Source organism: Saimiri boliviensis, chromosome 15 (assembly GCF_048565385.1).
Source record: "Saimiri boliviensis isolate mSaiBol1 chromosome 15, mSaiBol1.pri, whole genome shotgun sequence".
NCBI classification, from domain to species: domain Eukaryota; kingdom Metazoa; phylum Chordata; class Mammalia; order Primates; family Cebidae; genus Saimiri; species Saimiri boliviensis.
Genome location: NC_133463.1, coordinates 57,275,781 through 57,294,879, shown reverse-complemented (window position 1 = coordinate 57,294,879; position 19,099 = coordinate 57,275,781). Strand labels below are relative to the sequence as shown.

General features: G+C 37.3%; 1 protein-coding gene across 5 annotated transcripts in view; it reads left to right on the top strand.

Annotated features, from left to right (window-relative positions):
• ANGPT1 (angiopoietin 1) overlaps nt 1-19,099 on the top strand; it is a 431,361-nt gene that overhangs the window by 134,929 nt on the left and 277,333 nt on the right. For all 5 annotated transcript variants that reach the window (XM_074387042.1, XM_074387043.1, XM_074387041.1 and 2 more), the window contains exon 2: nt 10,746-10,901. In XM_074387042.1, coding sequence (XP_074243143.1) covers nt 10,746-10,901 — 156 coding nt within the window. The remainder of the gene's footprint in view (nt 1-10,745; nt 10,902-19,099) is intronic.

Sequence of the window (19,099 nt, the reverse complement as noted above, 5' to 3'; positions counted from 1 at the left end):
TAGCGTAAATAAAAGGGTAATAAGAGCCTAAAAAGTCAGAGTGTTGAATAATGAAGACGTTTTGTTGAATGAGGTTTGATTGTAAGTGTTAATACCTGCAATTTTATACAAAATACCAGAGTACAATAAAGGCAATTTTCTACCTTGTCATGGTATTCCTGAAAAATCTACAAATTCTATGATTAAGGCTTTCAAACTTCTGTTCCTGAGTGTATCATCTGCTGACTATTTAAATTTCATGATCTGACCTGTAATGTTTCATTTAATGCAGAAGAGTTTCCTTAAAAAGGTCATCATTATAAGCTATGTGTTTGCATCACTGTCATTTGTCAAAGGGGAAACAAATGTGGTTTGCAGAAGATGTTTCTTAGAAGAATTATCCGGTGGAGAGCCTTTTACCCCATCAATCCCTGACAAGCTACTAGCTGCTGGGGTGGTCTGTAGTTCAAATGTCAAAGCTTTCTCTTTTTAAGTGAACCTGAATGTATTTCGTGTAGCATGCAGGGGGTTAAATCGCATTTCAGATAAGCAAGGAACTAAAAAACATTACAGTAAAGGGAGACATATTTGCCATTTTGTTTGAAACACTATCTTGTTTAGTTAAAAAATGATCCTTCTTATTGTTATAAAAACAATGCATACCAAGTCACTTTGTAATTCTTCCATTCTTCTGTCATCTAAGGATAAATTTAGAATTTGGGAAAAGGATTTCTGGGTTGTTAGGCAGAATACTGGAGCTGTCCATGACAGATTAATGGACGTTATCTAAAGTGATTAAAGTTTACGTCAAATACACTTCATTCAAAGATGAGTGATGCATTGGTTATTTTAAATGGATCTTTAACAAAATAAACTAATTAAATGAACGTAACTACAAAGTATGTAGGTTGGGAATACATGTAGGTTGGGAATATGGAAAATATGTGTGTACAAGAGCATAATTGTGCAAATTTATTTGTGTGTATATATGTATATATGTACATACAACCTGTGTTCTTATATATGTTATTAAATGGATAAACTTTATGCTTACTGTGTCTGAAAATATGGTAAAGTGCACAGATATTATCTGTCTTTGCTGTCTCCATGAATCTCATATTAAAAGTCTGATGCCCCTATGCTATGTATATGGTATGGCATCAATGGCACGCTCTTGTTTCTGACTGATTTATATGTTGATTTCCCAAGAAACACATTTCAGGAGGTAGGCAGGAGAGTCATCTTGCCTAAGCAAGCACAGCTCCTTGTATGCTGTCAAAGTCTTCCCAGAGTCCTTTCTTATCCCCAAGTCCTCAATTTTTCCAGGCTATATTTTTTTCAGATATAAGTTCTCACTCTGTTGCCTAATCGGGAATGCAGTGTCATGGTCATAAAGCCTTTTTTTTTTATGTTAAGGGAGTTAGAAGAAATGTATGCCCTTTCTTCTATATTGATTTGGGACTGCCTTTGGAAAGACATATTTGACTCCCTCATTGAGAGGATTGGTTCCTTCCTTTATTCTAACCATCAGGCAGGCAGAAAGGGAGGCAGGACATTGGTACCATAAGCAGTCTCAATGAATAGGATTCAGTTTTACTTCTTTTGCTTTTTTGTATGGAACAATGATTAAGACATGGTTACTTTTTAATGTGTTTCATTGATTTTACTTTATTTAAACAATGACTCATAATAGAGATGCCTGGGAACAGCAAAGTAGAAAGACTCAGTAAGACAAGATGGGGTTTTGTGGTCCATGAAGTTAGGATATTTGTCTTCAGATCTATGTACTTTTACATCATTTGTGCTGGTTCCTTTCCCATTTAAAACTGATAATTGCTAATATGATATTTCTTACTTAGAGAAACAAGTGTAACTAGGATAAGGTCACAATGGGAGACTCAGTATTTTTATACACAAATTCATTTATGCATTAACTTACTTATCTAAATGGTATTGAGACTGAGTTTTGAAAAATAGGACCTAGCCCAAGAAATGAGAGAATGAGGGGGGAAAGAAGTATTTAAGTTGGAGCAAAGTCATACGGAAAGACATGAGGCAAAAAGAGTATGTGCTTAATGAAATGAAAATACTGTGGTCATTTGGTGTGTTTGAAGCAGAAAGTATAGGTAGAGTGGGAGAGGTAGAGTCCAGATTGTCAAGAATCATCTATGCTGATTACAGTACTGTGACATTATCTGCAGGTAGTAGAAGCTACTTAAGGAGTTTGAACAGTGACATAGCAAAGCCAAATTCGTGCTTTAGATTGATCCTGCTGGCTATGCCATGGATGATGGATTGGAGGAAGCAAGTCTGGAGTCAGGAGACCAGTTACGGGGCCATTAACAAATCCAGAAGAAAAATGATGAGAGTCTGACCTTTGTCAGTGATTGCAATTTTGGTAGGGAGAGAGGGTAGTGGGAGAGGGATGAACCTAGGCAGCCTTCAAGAGATAGCAGCGGGCCGAGTGTGGTGGCTTATGCGTGTAATTCCAGCACTTTGCGAGGTTAAGGTGGGTGGATCACCTGAGGTCAGGAGTTGGAGACCAGCCTGGCCAGCTTGGCAAAACCATGTCTCTACTAAAAATACAAAAATTAGCTGGGCGTGGTGGCACACACCTGTAATCCCAGCTACTCGGGGGGCCAAGGCAGGAAATCACTTGAACCCGAGTGGTGAAGGTTGCAGCGAACTGAAATCACCCCACTGCACTCCAGCCTGGGTGACAAAATGATACTCTGTCTCATGAGAGAGAGAGAGAGAGAGAGAGAGAGAGAGAGATAGAGATAGATAGAGAGAGAGAGAGAGAGAGAGAGAGAGAGAGAGAGAAGAAAAGGAGGGAGGGAGGGAGAGAAAGAGAGAGAAAGTAGCAACAACAAAACAAAATCTGGTATGGATTTAATGTAGAAAAGGAAAGAAAAGAATAATCAAGGTGATTTCCTGTGCCTTGGATGAACAGATAGGTGATAATGGTGTCATTCATTGAGATAAAAATCACAGGCAGAAAGCCAAGTGTGTTGGAGAAAGACAAGGAATATATTTGGGACAGAATGGTGCCTGGGGCTTAAGCGATACAGACTCTAGCTCTTTATCTTCAAGCAGATACACCTGCTCTAGAAACATGATCCAGTCCAGAGCTTTGCTATTGTTTCTAATATCATTGTTTCTTTACTGCCATTAAGGATATGTATGCTGTATTTTATAGATATATACATTCATATTTCAATTTTCTATAATAAATTAAAATTCAAACCTTATATACTCCAGTACTTTATAAAGGAAGTTTTAAATCAAGAAGTTTGAGAGTTATGTGTCGTTAGAAATGATCGAATCCAGCCCTTTATTTCATAGATGGAGAACTTAAACCCAAATTGCTTAAGTAATTTCCCCAAATTCGTGGAGTAAATCAATGATAGTACTTGGATTAAAATCCAGATGTCCTAATTCCTGGATGAATGTGCTTTTTGTATGCCATGTTATTTTTTAAAAAGGTAAAGGGAAAAATTAAGCAGGCATATAAATATGCTTGAGATTTCATGACTGTGACATTTTACCAGTGTGAGAAGGTAGGTGTAGAAGAGAGGTGCCAGGTTAGTAAAATGTGTTTTGGCACAGGAGACATTTGCTTATACAAAGAGAGAATGACTTTCCTGGGTCCTGGCCCAACTCTGGGGGCAATGTAAATGACTTTGGAAATTTTCAGCAGCCACAAAAATGTGATTCCACAAGAGTCATTACCAAAAAAAGCAATTGCAGGATAATTTTTTCCTATGGGATTTTCTGGGGTGCCCTTGATAGCTTCTACATATGCCTCAACATGATATTGCTACTTCTCCTTTGGAGGCCAAGTAACAAACATCCACTCACATTATTAATATCAGTATCTGAGAGCATCTTCCTATTAACAGAAAGAATATTTACAGAAAGAAACATAGTTAGAGGCAGACTCCATTCACCAACTCTATTGAAATGATTCATTCACATGTTTCTATTTCCTACTAGACTCAACTCTTTGTAGCATTTGGTACCAGGCTTAGTACACAGCACACACTTACCACATATATGCTAAGATTAAACTGAACTGACGCAGGGGGTGATAAGCCTGAACTAATTTTAGAATTTGGTTTTGTTTTTTGACTTTTTGAGGTGATGCATGTGAAGAAAAATAAATCAAGGCATTGCTGAGGCTTAATAACCAGGGGGTAGCTAGCTGAGGGGTATCAATGCTAGGAAGCAAGAACAGAGTCCAGCAAAGAAAGTCAAGACCCGTAAAATGGATAGAGTGTGAATTGGAGAAAGGGGAGATTCAAATCAGGAGTCAGCAAAGGCAAAGCAAGTAGCAGGAACCAGGGAGTTGGAAAAGAAATGTGGGGCAGGTCAAAGATACCGACAGCCATTGTTGGCTCAGCTTACTGATGAGAGCCTGGGTTTCCCACACACCAAGGGGCCACGACCTGACATCTGACATTGATTAGCTGTTTCACCTTGCTTTCTATAACCTCTCTGAACCACAGTCACCACGTCTATAAAACGAGCTCCTTGGAGCTCATAATATTTAATGTCTCTTTCAGCTCTCTTGTACTAATGGTTTTCTTTCTTCTATAAATAGTAAATATTCCTTTAGATATCAAAATGAGAAATGGGATCCACGGCATGTATACCAGTACAGAAACCATTTCAAATGTTAGCCGAATAGATCTATTGTCTAAACAGACAATTATACTTTTCAATTTCATAAAAGAAACAGTATATTGGGAGATCTAATAATAGAAATCCCTGAAAATAATATATTTGGCTTCAGCCATCCTTTTTTATAAGGCCATAAACCTAGATATAGTTGCATTTTCGATAGCGCCACTGATTTATGGAACAATGAGATTAGATAAAAGCATCAACATTTAAGGCATTTTTTGCATTGCTTTACCTTTTTATTGCTTTCCCATATTTACCCGTTTGCTTTATTTCATGGTTGTTTTGCCGTAACTGAGTAATACCATATGCACCAACATCCAGTGAGGGTCCATTTAATCTGCACCATATTATAAGTGTACAATGCCTTTGTTAATTTTATAGGGTTTAAAATGTTATTTTCTTAAGAATTACATGGAGAAATTATATTCTTTGTGCTTTAAGATATGCTCTGGTTTAAGATATCCCTTGAAGTGGTCTAGGAGTGAAGTGATACAGAATGCATTTCACATACAAGACATGTCATAATCCCACATAGATTTTGGTTCTCATGAACCTGAAGCCCTAAGGGTTTTGAGATTCTAGTAAAAGCTCTCCCAAAATTCTCTCTCATAATGAAGAATGAAGGCATCAATTCTCCCCTGGTCATTGGGCAAAAGACAGGGGCATGTGATTTAGGAGAACTACAAATGGCTGATTATATTACCTTCTCAAAATTATGTTTTCTTTGCCTACCTAACACTAAGAGTTTTCATATGATTGACTATTTGCTTTATCACCCTGGGTAACAATTCCCAGACATTATAGCCATCAATCAATATGCAAATGTATAAATCAAAAAGTTTAAAAATGATCAATCTTTGAACAAATTTCACCTCATCATTTCTGCACTTTCATTTTACACATTTCGTGCATGAATATTGCTTGTTATCAGAATTTGTTTTTAATATTGATAGCAACAAGCTTGTGTTTGGTGAATGACTTTCCTTCAGAATGGAGCACAATCTACTGGGCAATCTAGCCTCAAAGCAACATCCCAGCTCTGCAACCAACCCACTCCGTGATCTTAGGCAATTTACTTAACTCCCCTGAGCCTCTGTTGAGACATCAGTGAAATAAGGAAAATGATACTTACAGTACCTGGATTGTTCTAAAGATTCAATGAACTGTATATTTGTAAAAGCTGATACATATATAGCCTTTGTAGAGGCTTTGTGCATTATTGTTATTCCCTTTGTTGTATTTTACAATGGTTGGCAAGAAATAGAATGAGCAGAACAAAATAAATTTATGTTGCTAAGAAAAAAAGGTAAGAACTAATGAAAGGACTTTTGATTCTCTTCTCTTAAAAGTACTGGCAAAGTAAACTTTCCACATACCTGGCCCTAGGGCTTCTCATCTCACCTCAAATTAAATTGGTCTCCACTACAGTGAAGCCAAGTGAAAGTAATCACCCTCTAATGATGCATGTTTTTCTCAAAGGAATAAGTATTATAATATAATATTGTATATGTTATAATAATGAATATGCAATAACTGACTAAAATTAAAATTATCAGTCATTTAATCAGTCAACCATCCAGTCAACCAGTCCAATAACAGAATGCTTCCCACAACTCTGAGGCTAGTAGAACATCAGAAGATAGAGTTGAGACTTTTCTTTCATGTCTGTCTTTTCATTGATTTCTATGAAGTCATTGAAGGCCTCTGTTTTTTTAAACTGTAAAATGGAATCCATTCTCTCCTTGTAAGTTTTGTATAAGGATCAAGTCAGACAATGTGTACAAAACACTACAAATATGAAATCACTTTACAAAGGCAACTTTTTTTTGCTTGAAGTTCATCACTTACTGTTTGTCATTTCATTTCTAATCACATTCTACAATCCTCTTCCTAGTATTTTGGCCAATAATTTACAAAACTCTGGCATGGAAATATAATCAAATAATTTATGATTCAGGTTGAGAGACTCCTACATTATAACTCATTAGCTCTATGGTCAGCAACTTCTAAGCTGAAAATCCACATCTTAAATGTTTATAAAATATTGAACCTTGAAGTGACTGTCATTTTCTGTGAGTGTATTTAAAGCCAGTAGGGAATATATGAAGGCAATCAAATTTGTTACAAATCTTTTCTGAACCTGGCTACTATGGCACATCAAGATGGATTTCAGTTATACATCTACAGAGGAATGCTTAGAGATAAGATGAAAGCAATCCTCCTTATTAATCACACATTGTATATTTGACTTCTGCCTCCTGTCTCAGCCTTTAAATCAACTACATATGGCTCTTGCTACTTAAGTGTGCCATTAGATTTTTCATTAAAAGGCAGTTACTCTTGGAGAAAGCAGCCTCATTTCATTAAATAATAATTAACTAGAGCTATAGTCATGCTACTCATCATGGCTGCCTAAATGAGCATTTTAGTATAGGTTGGAGACTTACTTTATTTCTACAACATAGTCAGCAGAACTGAGAGGCTCTTTATGGTTGTGATGAATGCTAGTATAAAATTGTTATTTTGCTTTGCTGGTGTTAAGTTTTATAGCTTAAAAAAAGCACAATAGTACAGAGTGGTCACCAGTTGATACAAAGGCTGAACCTTGATGTAGCCACCTCTGCTGAGGATGTCCTCCCCTGTGAAGACTAGGGTACATGATTGTTGTTACACCTGGAGCAAGTCAAACTCTGGGAACAGACTCCTGCTAACCAACTGCATAAGACATTGATGTATAATTATCAAGTAGATCTTGTATTGGAGTTCACTGATTAGTGAACTCTCAGGAGGGAAATTTGCGTAGAAACCCAGATTTCTTGGTAAGCAGGGAATCTGATACTTCAAAGTAAATTTGATGGTTTAAATCAGTGTTACTCAAGGGCATGGCTGTCATTTTGGAAACATGGTAAGAAGTTTGCACCAGATTGCAAAATAGAGCATCACTTTCTTCACTGAGAAAGTCTTGTCTCTGTGTGTGTGTGTGTGTGTGTGTGTGTGTGTCTGTGTGTCTGTGTCTGTGTGTCTGTGTGTGTATATGCATCAGGTGAACTAAACAGTATGTTTAGTGACATAGATAATTTATATCCTGGTGAAAACTCCTAATTTCATGGCTGACTGTTCACAGCCAGGTCTCATCCTGGCAGTTGTTCTTTAGACCACACTTTGAGATGCACTCATTCTTTACCTGAATAATAATTACACTGGAAAGCTTTATAAAGTAAACAGTTTCCCAGTATATGCCCTTAAAGGTTTCTGGTATGTTGTGCTTCCATCTGCATTTTAAAATTCTCCCCATGTAGTTTTGATGAACACTCGAGCTTTAAGAGCATATAGTAAATTGCATAGTGTAATGAAGCAGTGCTAGGCTAAATAGATTAGAGGCTAACAACACGAGTTTTGGAGTTGCGGGTTGAGTTCTTGGTTCTTGCTTGTTCTTGAGCAAGTTGTTTGGGGGTTTCTGAGTCTCAATAGTTTCGTCTATAAAACATAAAATTGTTATGATGTTCAAGTGTGATTACAAAAGAAAAACATGTAGCTCAGTACCTGTTGCATAATAGGCAATTGATAACTGTCAGCTATAAATGACAGCTATTATCTTCATAATGGACACTTATCTGCCATTTCCGAAGATGCATACATTCATATATAATCCTCAATTCCCTGGAAAAGTAAGGAACATATTGTTAATATTTCTCTGCCTGAAGCTTCTTCTGCTAAACACTGATCAAATTTAATAATCAAAAACCTTGGTTATAAGTATTAAAAACCCAAATCAATGTGATTGAAGGGAAAAAAAAGTTGGCTGCTCAGTGGGAGATTGCTAGACCATGCAACTTACAACTGAACGTCCAAGGGTGAAACTAGCTAAAAATATAGCTGGGTCTAGGTGCTCAAAAGGTATCACATGAATCCACATCTATCTATCTATGCATCCATGTATCTATGTATTTGCATAGATCTATCTATCTATCTATCTATCTATCTATCTATCTATCTATATATCTATATTCTACTTACCTACCTACCTACCTATTTACCTGTCTGTCTGTCTGCCTATCTAGTTATCTCCCTATCTATCATCTATCTTTCTGGGTCGGCTTCATTCTTGGGCTGACTCTGGTTTTGTGGTGGCAAAATGGGGCATCACCTGTATAGGGCATATGTCAACAGCTTATTAACTACAGAGGAAAAGAAAGTTATTTTGTAAACTAGTTTGATGAAATTCCAGAACTGAGACTTAATGGCCTTGCTTGTGATGTCTTTCCATTCTTGAACAATTCACACCTACACAGTAAGAGCAGAACATTCTGTCTTGCCAGGTTTGAACCTGTATTCATTCCTGATGCTAGGGTGGGACAACTCCAACTGAAATATTTGTTCTGAAGGGCAAAAAGATAATTTCCCAAAAGAAAGTTAAGGAATGACATTAGGAAAAATGGAATATAGGATGTCCAAAATGACAGACATTTATTACCCTGTCCTACTTCTTTTTCTCTAGCCATCCTTTGTTGTTTAAATATGTTAGTTCAATTGAAATAAAGCCAAGATTTGGCCTACAGAACTTACATTTTGATAATTTTCAGCGATTTATTCTCATCTATTTTGTATGTTTTATAATAAACTTTTATAGATTGCACTTTCCCCCCTCTTATGTATAAAAAAGAATGAAGGAGAATTCTTATATTGACCAAGAACAAATTTGAAATTTATTAATAATAATATGAGTTTGATTGAAACTCATTTTTGTTAGCTTGGGACAGATTTGTGTTTGCTAAATAGAAATGAGCAAGGGATGATGTTAGCAAGTGAACTGCCAAAGCTTTACAAAGGGGAATTTACATTTAGACTATATTCCTTACATGATAATAATGTTACAATGGATTATAAAATAGTGGATGTATTATGGTTCACTAAATCAGTAAAAAATCACGTAGCTGTTAATGATTTGGAACCTGGCTTATGAAGCACGACTTGGCAGGGCTATCGAGTGGTTGAAAGTGCTAGTATGAGAGTTAAGGCCTTCAGTGCTCATGTCCAAGTCTGGCTGTTTTTGTGGTGTGTGGCCTTGGACCTGACTTCTCTGGGATGCAATTTCCCTATATGCGTAATTGAGTAATAAAATGTAGTCATCTCATCGCACAGTGGTGGAGGAATTAAGTGCGCTGACAGGGAGATGCAGGTTTCTTTTGTATTTTTTCAAGTAATACGTATGTTCAGCTTTATTCTCCCAAGTTCCTAACAGGCTCCCTTACAATAAGTCACTTAGCAATTCTCCATAGTCCCTGTGGCACCGTTTATTTTAGCACTATAGGGTTCTCTAAGAGGGCACTGTAAAGGACTAAATATTACCAAAAGCAATAAGGGCAAATACTGCTTATGAGCTGTACTTTCAGTGCCTATTTTTGAGCTTGCAAAGGAGCGTGGAGAATGATTATAGCCAGCTCTCAGGCTTTGCAGCTCATTTCACACATCATTGCTTATATTTTAATATTCCTTTAAAGGTTTGTGTTTTGGGAATCATCCTTTCTCCCACTCCTCATCCCATTCCCCCAAAGCAGTGTGGTCTTTTATTTATCATTACAAAAATGGAAGCGGGAGGCTGAAGTTTTCTGAGATAAGTGGTCGGTATGGTGTAATGAAAAAACCAGAGCACCAAAAATTAGATTTAAATTGTTATGTGAATTTTGCTGCATTCTTGCTGGGCAACTTGGGTTCATCACTGGCCCTCTCTGATTCTATTTCTTCATCTATAAAATAAACATAACAAGAAAGCTGACTGTGATATATCTTTGCTATGAAGACTAAATAGATAATGTCAGCCTTGGGAAAGCATGATCCAAGTGCAAATTATCATTATGATTATGGTTATTATAAATATATGTATCAGTATATTAGGAATTTGTTGACAACTGGATTCCTGTGTGCTCTGCTCCCATTTCTCCAACTCACAGATATGCAGAGGATCCCTGCCAGATGGCTGATTTGCCAGCTGTGTCTTGTTTTGTCATTGTAAGTATTGCATGCTCCAACTGGGAGGCTTTGATTATAATGTAATATGTTTTGTCCTTTATCTCTTACAGCTTGAGAATTACATTGTGGAAAATATGAGGTCGGAGATGGCCCAGATACAGCAGAACGCAGTTCAGAACCACACGGCTACCATGCTGGAGATAGGAACCAGCCTCCTGTCTCAGACTGCAGAGCAGACCAGAAAGCTGACAGATGTTGAGACCCAGGTACATCCCCAAGGCCAGAGTCCACAGATTCAGCCAGGAGGCTTTTTTTTTTTTTTTTTTTTTTTTTTTTTTTTTTTTTTTTTTTTTTTCTGTAGCTTGCTTCATAAACACAGAGCACATTTCAGCACTGTGATGAGGGAAACATGCATTTTTGTTTATTGGTAATAACAACAATGACTGCCTGACATGCTGTGCGTGTTTCTTTTGATCTAATGAGGGTTGGTATATTTAGCTTTGTAGGTGTTTGCAAAAACAGGGCCAGCAAAGGACCTCATCAATGTCTAAATTCAAATAAGCTCTGCAGCTACCAACTGTGATATGATATGTGTCAAACAAAATAACCATTTGGGGCAGATTGTTGTCTTTGTTGTGCATTTTTGACCTGTTTTGCTTTGTCTTCGGTAATGCTGTAGCCATAAGGTTACCTGCAGATGGTTTGTACATTCAGCAGATAGAAAGGAAAATGCCAAATGAACTTATCAAGAATGTGTGTGTATTTACATATGTCTCTCTATTAGGGACAATGATGTACTTATTTGAGTACAATCAGTAAAAACCATGGATGCCCTTCAATCACCAGTGTCACAAACACACCATCACCGTTTACTGCTAAATAGCAAATACCGTTTTTGACAACTATCATTTTGACAACTATCATTTTTTATTGTCTCTTAGTCCCCTTTTAGCTACAAAAATCATTATTCCAGTTACCATTCCAAAACCCAAGGGATGATTTTATCCCAACATAGTTGATTTCTGGCATGAAAGCTGAAATATATACATTCAAGAATAAGGTGCAACCTTATTTCTATTTTATTTCATTTGTGTTATTGGCATCACAGATAGGTTGGTATTTTAAGAAAAATAGCAATGATAATTGATACAGATAAAGCCTTTTATATTATGCAACTTCCCCTGCACAAATGATTTTCATGTAAATTACTTAGAGAAGATAGATGTTTTAGCTAGAAATCACTAGTTTGAGTGACTTCTCACCTTCATACAGCTAGTGTATACAATCTGAGAATCAAACTCCAGGGTACTTATTTATTTTCTTTTCTATCCTCCTTGATTAGTAGTAGTAATAATTGACTAATTGAATAAGAACTTAAGTGTTGACTACATTGGAGCAATGATTCACATGAGCTTTGGGAAATACTTTTTGGTGCATATCAGCATCAGATAAACATGGGGGATGGGCAGAACTACATACTGTCTCTGAAAATTACAAAACGTTCATCATTCATTGTCACAGTAAAGCAGGAAAAGCCATACAACCTCCCAAACACCGAACTGGGAAGGATGGGGTGATTTATTTGACTGGGAGCAGTGGAGGCATAGTCGCCAACAGCTGAGCTCACTTTAACAAACAATGTCCCTGTCCTTTTAAAGGTTTACAACTCTAGAAATTACATGTGAAAGGGTCTTGATCCATGAAGTAGGTGTGGGATATGTGACTCAGGTGGGGGTTTGAACCTGTTCTGGTGAGGGTTTGATCCTGTTTAAGTAAAAATAATGCCTTCAGAAAGATTCCTTCATACCATATCTGTGATCTATAGATGGGATTGTGGTTAGCAGTAGGGGTCTTATACTTTACTGGGCTGGCAGAGCCAACCAGTCCCTCCTCTGGCTAACTTCTACCTTCTCCTTTTGAGATGCAATGTAGAAGGCCAAAGGTGATTAAGGGTCTCCTTCTTCAACAGTAAGTTTGATAATATATGCATATTGATTTCTTGTGATATAAATAATGTGACTATGTTATTTATTATTTTTATTATTAGAACAGAATGGTCAACCTCTGCTACAAAATACACTTGTATGCTCAAAAACAAATACACAATATATCCTACTTAATTGCATATTTGAAATTTGTATATATTTCTATTACAATAACTTTTATGAAACACATGGTAGGGTCTTGTTTAATTTTTCTATCCCCTAAAACACTGAGTCTTAGGTTGTTTTTTATTTCTTTCTACCTAAGAATTTAAGTTGTGAGGAAAAAATATTCCATTGTTAGCATGTCAATCTCCAAACTGTTAAGTTGCAAGCTATGTAAGGTTTTAAAAGATAAATTATTCTTTATTGTTAAGGTCAGAAGATGTGTACTTTACCAAAAAAAGTACAGAAAATTCAAAGAAAAAGAATAACTACTCCCTATATGAAGCAGCTAAAACTTATTATTAAAGACCAATGCAAGTTTATTAGATACAGTGAGAACAATTTTAAGATAGCTAAAACCCAGAAAACATTTCCAAAATCACAAATCCATCACAACTAGCAATGAGAGGGAAGTAGAAAAAGAAGACAGTGGCTCATATTATGCCCCTCCTTAAGAAGCTAAGCCTATGTGTTTTTTTTTTCACTTTCATTTTAATGCCTTCCAATTGCCTATGCTATTTGTAGCTGTGAGGCTTCAAACCTGTATATGTAAATGTATACCCTTTGTGCTACTTATTTGAACTATTGCAGCAGAACATGTTCTGCTTAGACACAACCACTCAAATGAACTCAAATCCTGATTCAAAGCCAAGTTTACAAAAGTAATCCTGAATTATTCCTTAACCTCCATATACTCTATTCATGTATAATAAGCATTTATAAACCAATAGATCCTCCTGTGCTATCCAGAAATGCTCTCATGGTTTTCCTCCTGTATTTATCTAAGTTAGCTTCACATTGGTAAGTGTTGCTTTTTCTAAACCTGACTTCAGGTCCCCAGTTATTTCAAGAACTCATGACAATGTCTTTCCAATACATTTTAGTGCCCTCGATTTCACATGATGATATTATAGAATAAGTTAATTTACTGCTTTCTAGTTCTCTGCTGACATTCTAGATTTGCAACTTAACAAAATGTGGAAAGCCACAGGTTCACTACAATGGCATTTTAAGATCCTCTTGTGCTCAAAAAAGTATCATGATCAGGAAAGATACCAATAATGACCACACTTGAATAACCCTGCTGGCCGTGGTGGCAAGAATCAGAAACTACCACCATGCCTTTTCCTTCCCCCTTAGTCTGGCTTGCAGTGTTTCTCTTACTCTGTTATCGGTTTGTACCAATATCGCTTTGCCTTCAAGTTCCTCTTTCCAAGAGTGCAACATGAAGGGGTTTGTTTGAGGAAATATTCATGTCACTTCCTATAGTATGATTCTATTTCTCACTTCTTTTTCAGGGAAATTTGGTTTTGTGGGAAACTAACCAAAAAAATTGCATTAAAATTTACCTCTAATAATCTGTGCTTGGCTGAGTTCTAAGTAATTTTACATATATTAGCTATTTAATAACAATAATGAGTGCCGTAAGGTAGATGATATACCATCCTATGTTTATTTTTTCATTATTTATTATTATTTTTTGAGATAGGGTCTCACTCTGTCACCCAGGCTGGAGTGCAGTGGCTGATCAGGGCTCACTACAGCCTTAACCTCCTGGTTTCAGGTGATCCTTCCACCCAAGCCTCACGAATAGCTGGGACTATGGGTGCGTGCCACAATGCTCAGCTAACTTTATTTTTGTAGAGACCAGGTCTTGCTATGTTGCTCAGGCTGATCTCAACAATTCACATGCCTTGGCCTCCCAAAGTGCTGGGGTTACAGGCAACAGCAACCACTCCAGCCTTTGGTTGCTTCCTTGATGTAAGATGATTTAATAGGTCCTATTAGAATATAACAAATAAAGTGGACTTTACCTTCATGAGTCAGAGTTAATGTGGCAAAATACTTCTAAGTCATTTCTTAAATTTCTATCAAATTAATTATCTGTGGAGCCCTTCCTCATAGCTTTAAAGATGCACCTTTCCAGGCCCCTACTGTGGAAAGTATAATTGACCAGTGCTCAACAACTGCTGTGCTCTGAAATCCACTGCTGTGTTGGTTCAGAGACCACAATTCCAGTGGTTACTTCCACTCATTGTGGCAGGGAGATGTAGACCTTCTCCTGGAAGCTGTAGGAGTCCACATGACTTTGGCTCGGGCCTCTCCATCAGCCTTGCTGGAACTGTTGCACAGCTGCCTTGAGGGATAAAACTTCCATCCAACTTTTCTTCCTTCCCTCTCCTTCCTGCAATTAGACTGGCATCCCAGTCTGAAGGCTCTCCAAACCTCCTCTGGCTTTCTCCAAATTTTTCCTCATGGGCATTTCCCCTAATATATTTCCTGCATGTTTAATCCCATTTAATCATCTTTTCAGACATCCCAAATAATCACATCTGCTGTTTGGACCTCAGTAGCACTAATTAGAAATATAAGGCAAGGCAAGCCAAGCACAGTGGCCTGTACCTAAAATCCCAGCACTTTGGGAGACCCAGTGGAATAATGACTTGAGCCCAGGAGTCTGAGGCCAACCTGGGCAACATAGCGAGATCCCATCTCTTAAAAAAAAAAAAAAAAGCCCAGGTATGGGTATGTGTGCCTGTAGTCCTAGTTACTCAAGGGGCTGAGGTTGGAGGATCCCTTGAGCCCAGAAAGTTCAAGGTTATAGTGAGCTGTGATCACACCACTACACTCCACGTTGGTTGACAGAGAGACCCTATCTTTATTTGTGTGTGTGTGTGTGTATGTGTGTGTGTGTGTGTGTGTGTGTGTCAGGCAGTTCAGGAACAGTTGGTTCAATGAGCATGAATCTTTAGGCATAAACAGTTTTCTTCTCATATTAATCTCAAAGAGCAGCTCCCAAGTTGAGCTGCTATATCTCTTTGCCTTGATAAGAAATAATTGAAGAAACTTTTAATTTTGGTATAACTGAAATGATGACACAAACTATCTAGTGGGTCATCTAAGGAAAATATCCTGTAATTAATTATCTTACAAAGTTTAGGAAAAGTGTTTGATAAGCAACTAGGAGAGGGCTCAGCAACCTATGGTCCACAGGTCAAATTTGACTAGCCATCTTGTTTTGTAAATAAGGTTTTATTGGACACAGGTGCATGCATTCATTTATACGTTGTCTATGGCTGCTGTTTCACTGAGACGGCAGAGCTGAATGTTATACCAGAGACTATTTGGCCTGCCAAGCCTAAGATGTTTACTATCTGGCCCTTTATAGAAAAATCTGACCAACTTAGGCACTAAGATATAAATTCCAGAGAAGCAGGGATTTGTCTGTCTTGTTCTTGTTCACTGCTCTGTCATTAGGATTTAGAATAGAACTGGTACACAGGCTCTCAATAAATACTTGTGAAATAATTACATTAACTGATTTTCAGTCCTTCAAGTTCCCTTAATCTCTGCAGGTTTAGGCCAAAGCCACCAAGCCCTGGGGTACTATGCTGAGACTTGTGTGTTGATGGCAATAGATATCCACAAATAGCTGATGAGACTTTGAACAGAAGCAGTCTACTGCAAAGCTGTCTGACATAACTAAGAACATTGAGTGGTTTTTTTCTTCCATACTCTGAAAAGCAAAAGAAATTTGGACACCTTCTTTACTCATGGTGCTAATTTAGTGGGCAGGGGCAGGGGGAGAGAGTTGGATGCCATCAGCCACAACAAGCAGAGGACCTCATGGTGACTTGAAAGAAACCATTTTGGTAGCAGTTGTTGGCAACTACAAAATATACTTTTCTTAGCCAGAGGGAATCTACTTATTTACAGCTACATGATAAGCCGTGGGAAACAACTCAGACTCTGGAGATAGACTATCCAGATTGCATTCTGACTCTACTGAACATTAGCTGTATTAGGAGAGTTATTTCTACCCACAATTCTGTGTCTGTAACATAAGTATTTTCTATTAAACTCTGTAATCATATGAGGTAGTTATTACATTATAAATATAATATAGGGTTATATTATGTTATAAATATACATATATAAAATGAGGATATTACTATTAGAAATAAAATATATTTACATATAATATAAATAAAAATATAATATTTATATAATATTAATTATATATTACAACTAAGATGAACATTAATCCCCTAAGATTGTCAAATTTCTACATTCATTTTTTCTACTAAAACTTTTATAGCAGTTTCGTTTTTCACAATTTAATAGTCCATTTAAATTTGGAGCAGTCTTCCACTTTTTTTTCCTTGAAAATTCCCTTGGTATTCTTAAGAAACTAGGTTAATTATTTTGTAAATCATCTCACAATCTGCATTTGTCTGAATATTTCTTTATTATGACCTTTGGTTGACCCTTCAGTCCCCTATAGTTTCTTAAACTAGAAGTTGCGTCTAAAGACTTGTTTAGGTTGAGTGGAATGTTGTGGCAGGGGTGCTCTGTGGAATTACTGGTCACTTCCTATCGCATCTCTTCAGGAGACACACATGCCGGATTGCCACTCCCTTAGTTATGCTGTTCTTTAACTTGGTTAGGGTCATAACCTCCATATCACTGCATCTCAACAGTTCATTTTTCCCTAGGAAATTAACAGATAACCTGTAAGGTAACACTTTGTCACATTGCCCATTACTAACCAAGTAAATTACTTTACTCATTTTGCAAAATGGTGATTTTCTAACTCTCTCATTCCTTCTACATGTATCAGCCTTAATTCTTCTATAAGAATTAATTGCCAAGGCATCATACTTCATATTAGACATTTTTCTTTGAAAAAAATAACTAAAGCAAAATGAAACACAACCCTACAAACAAGGACTATATTAAAGTAATAAGCTGTTGAAAGAGATTTTTGGCCAGGAATGGTGGCTCACACCTGTAATCCCAGCAGATTGGGAGGCTAAGATGGGCAGATTGTTTGAACTTGGGAGTTCTAGACCAGCCTAGGCAACATAGCAGAACCCTGTCTTTACAAAAAAAAAAAAAAAGTACAAAAAATTAGCTGGCACACCTCACTGAAGCCCCAGAGGTCAAGGCTGCGGTGACTGTGATCATGCCGCTGCACTCCAGCCTGGGCAACAAAGTGAGACCCTGTCTCAAAAGAGAGGGAGAGGGAGAGAGAGAGAGAGAGAGAGAGAGAGAGAGAGAGAGATTGTCTTTCAACCTCAATTTCTATCTTTTAGCATTAATATTAATGTAAAGGATCAGAGGCACTCTTGGATATACTAAAGAGAGCTGGGTGAAATTTTCCAGCTCACTTTCTCTGGGAAACTAATAATTTTTATTTTTAAAGGTTTGCTTTTTTTTTTTTTTAAGAAAAAGAAAGAACTAACATTTTGTATCTCATACATCCTCAATTTCAGGTTTTATGTCTCTCTTACTCTTATGTTTTGAAAAATTTAGTATTTGAAATTGTTCTTTGAAGGGCATATTCCACAAACTCTTTACTCCTTTTCCTTCTTTTTTAAAACACTTTCTTTTTTTCTCCAAAGATGTGCTTTTGGAATGTGTTTAGGCTAAGAAGGAAATGTCTTTTGTCATTTTAATGGAACACTTCTATTATTGCTAAGCACCGAGTTCCATAGATGCATGGCAAGAAAGTGGTCAATTTATCATAGTTTGCAATGCAATTCTCCTGGTTGCCCACTTTTGAACTTCAGACCCAGTTTAATACATCAGTGGAGAGAGTTGAAATAAAGCAGCCATAGGGTCAAGGTGATGGGGAAGGAAGCGGAGGGATTGGCATTTGTGCTTGAATCTGCCCTGATCTTTAGATCGGCATTTAGCCTGGACTTCTGATATTGGACCCCTTCCTTCTCTCATATTCAGATGCTGCTCTAGATTTGGACTGTCATCATTGAAGTCTAACGTGATATTCATGTCGGCCCTGCTACCCTTTCTGTGACCATGACTCAAACCTGAAAAACAGTTCATTGTCCATTGCCCAGAATGTCATCTAACTCAGCTATGAGCACTGCAGTTTGCTGGACCCCAGGCGAGGTCTGGAGGCTTAGAGGACTCCATATGAGCCTTTCTGCCTCTGTGCAACTGACATCCTAGGAGGGACAAAAGGAGAGGAAATGAGTAAACAGACATGATAGTTTTTGAAAGTGATGATTCCGTAAAGAAAATTAAATAAGGTGATGTGATGCAGGGTGAGGAAGGTGTTACTCTAAAGAAGGTAGCCAGAAAGGGATTCTCTAAGACAATGAGAAGAAATCAGCCATGCATCTGGGAAGGGGTGGGCATGCCAAGCAGAGGAAACTGCAGGTACAAAGCTTCCAAAATTGAAATAAATTTGGCTAGTCAAGATGGCAGAAAGAATATTATGTGGTTGGAGCATCAAAAGAAGTGAACAGAATTCTTCTGATCACGTGGGTCTCTTCAGGCCAGGCTGGGCACTT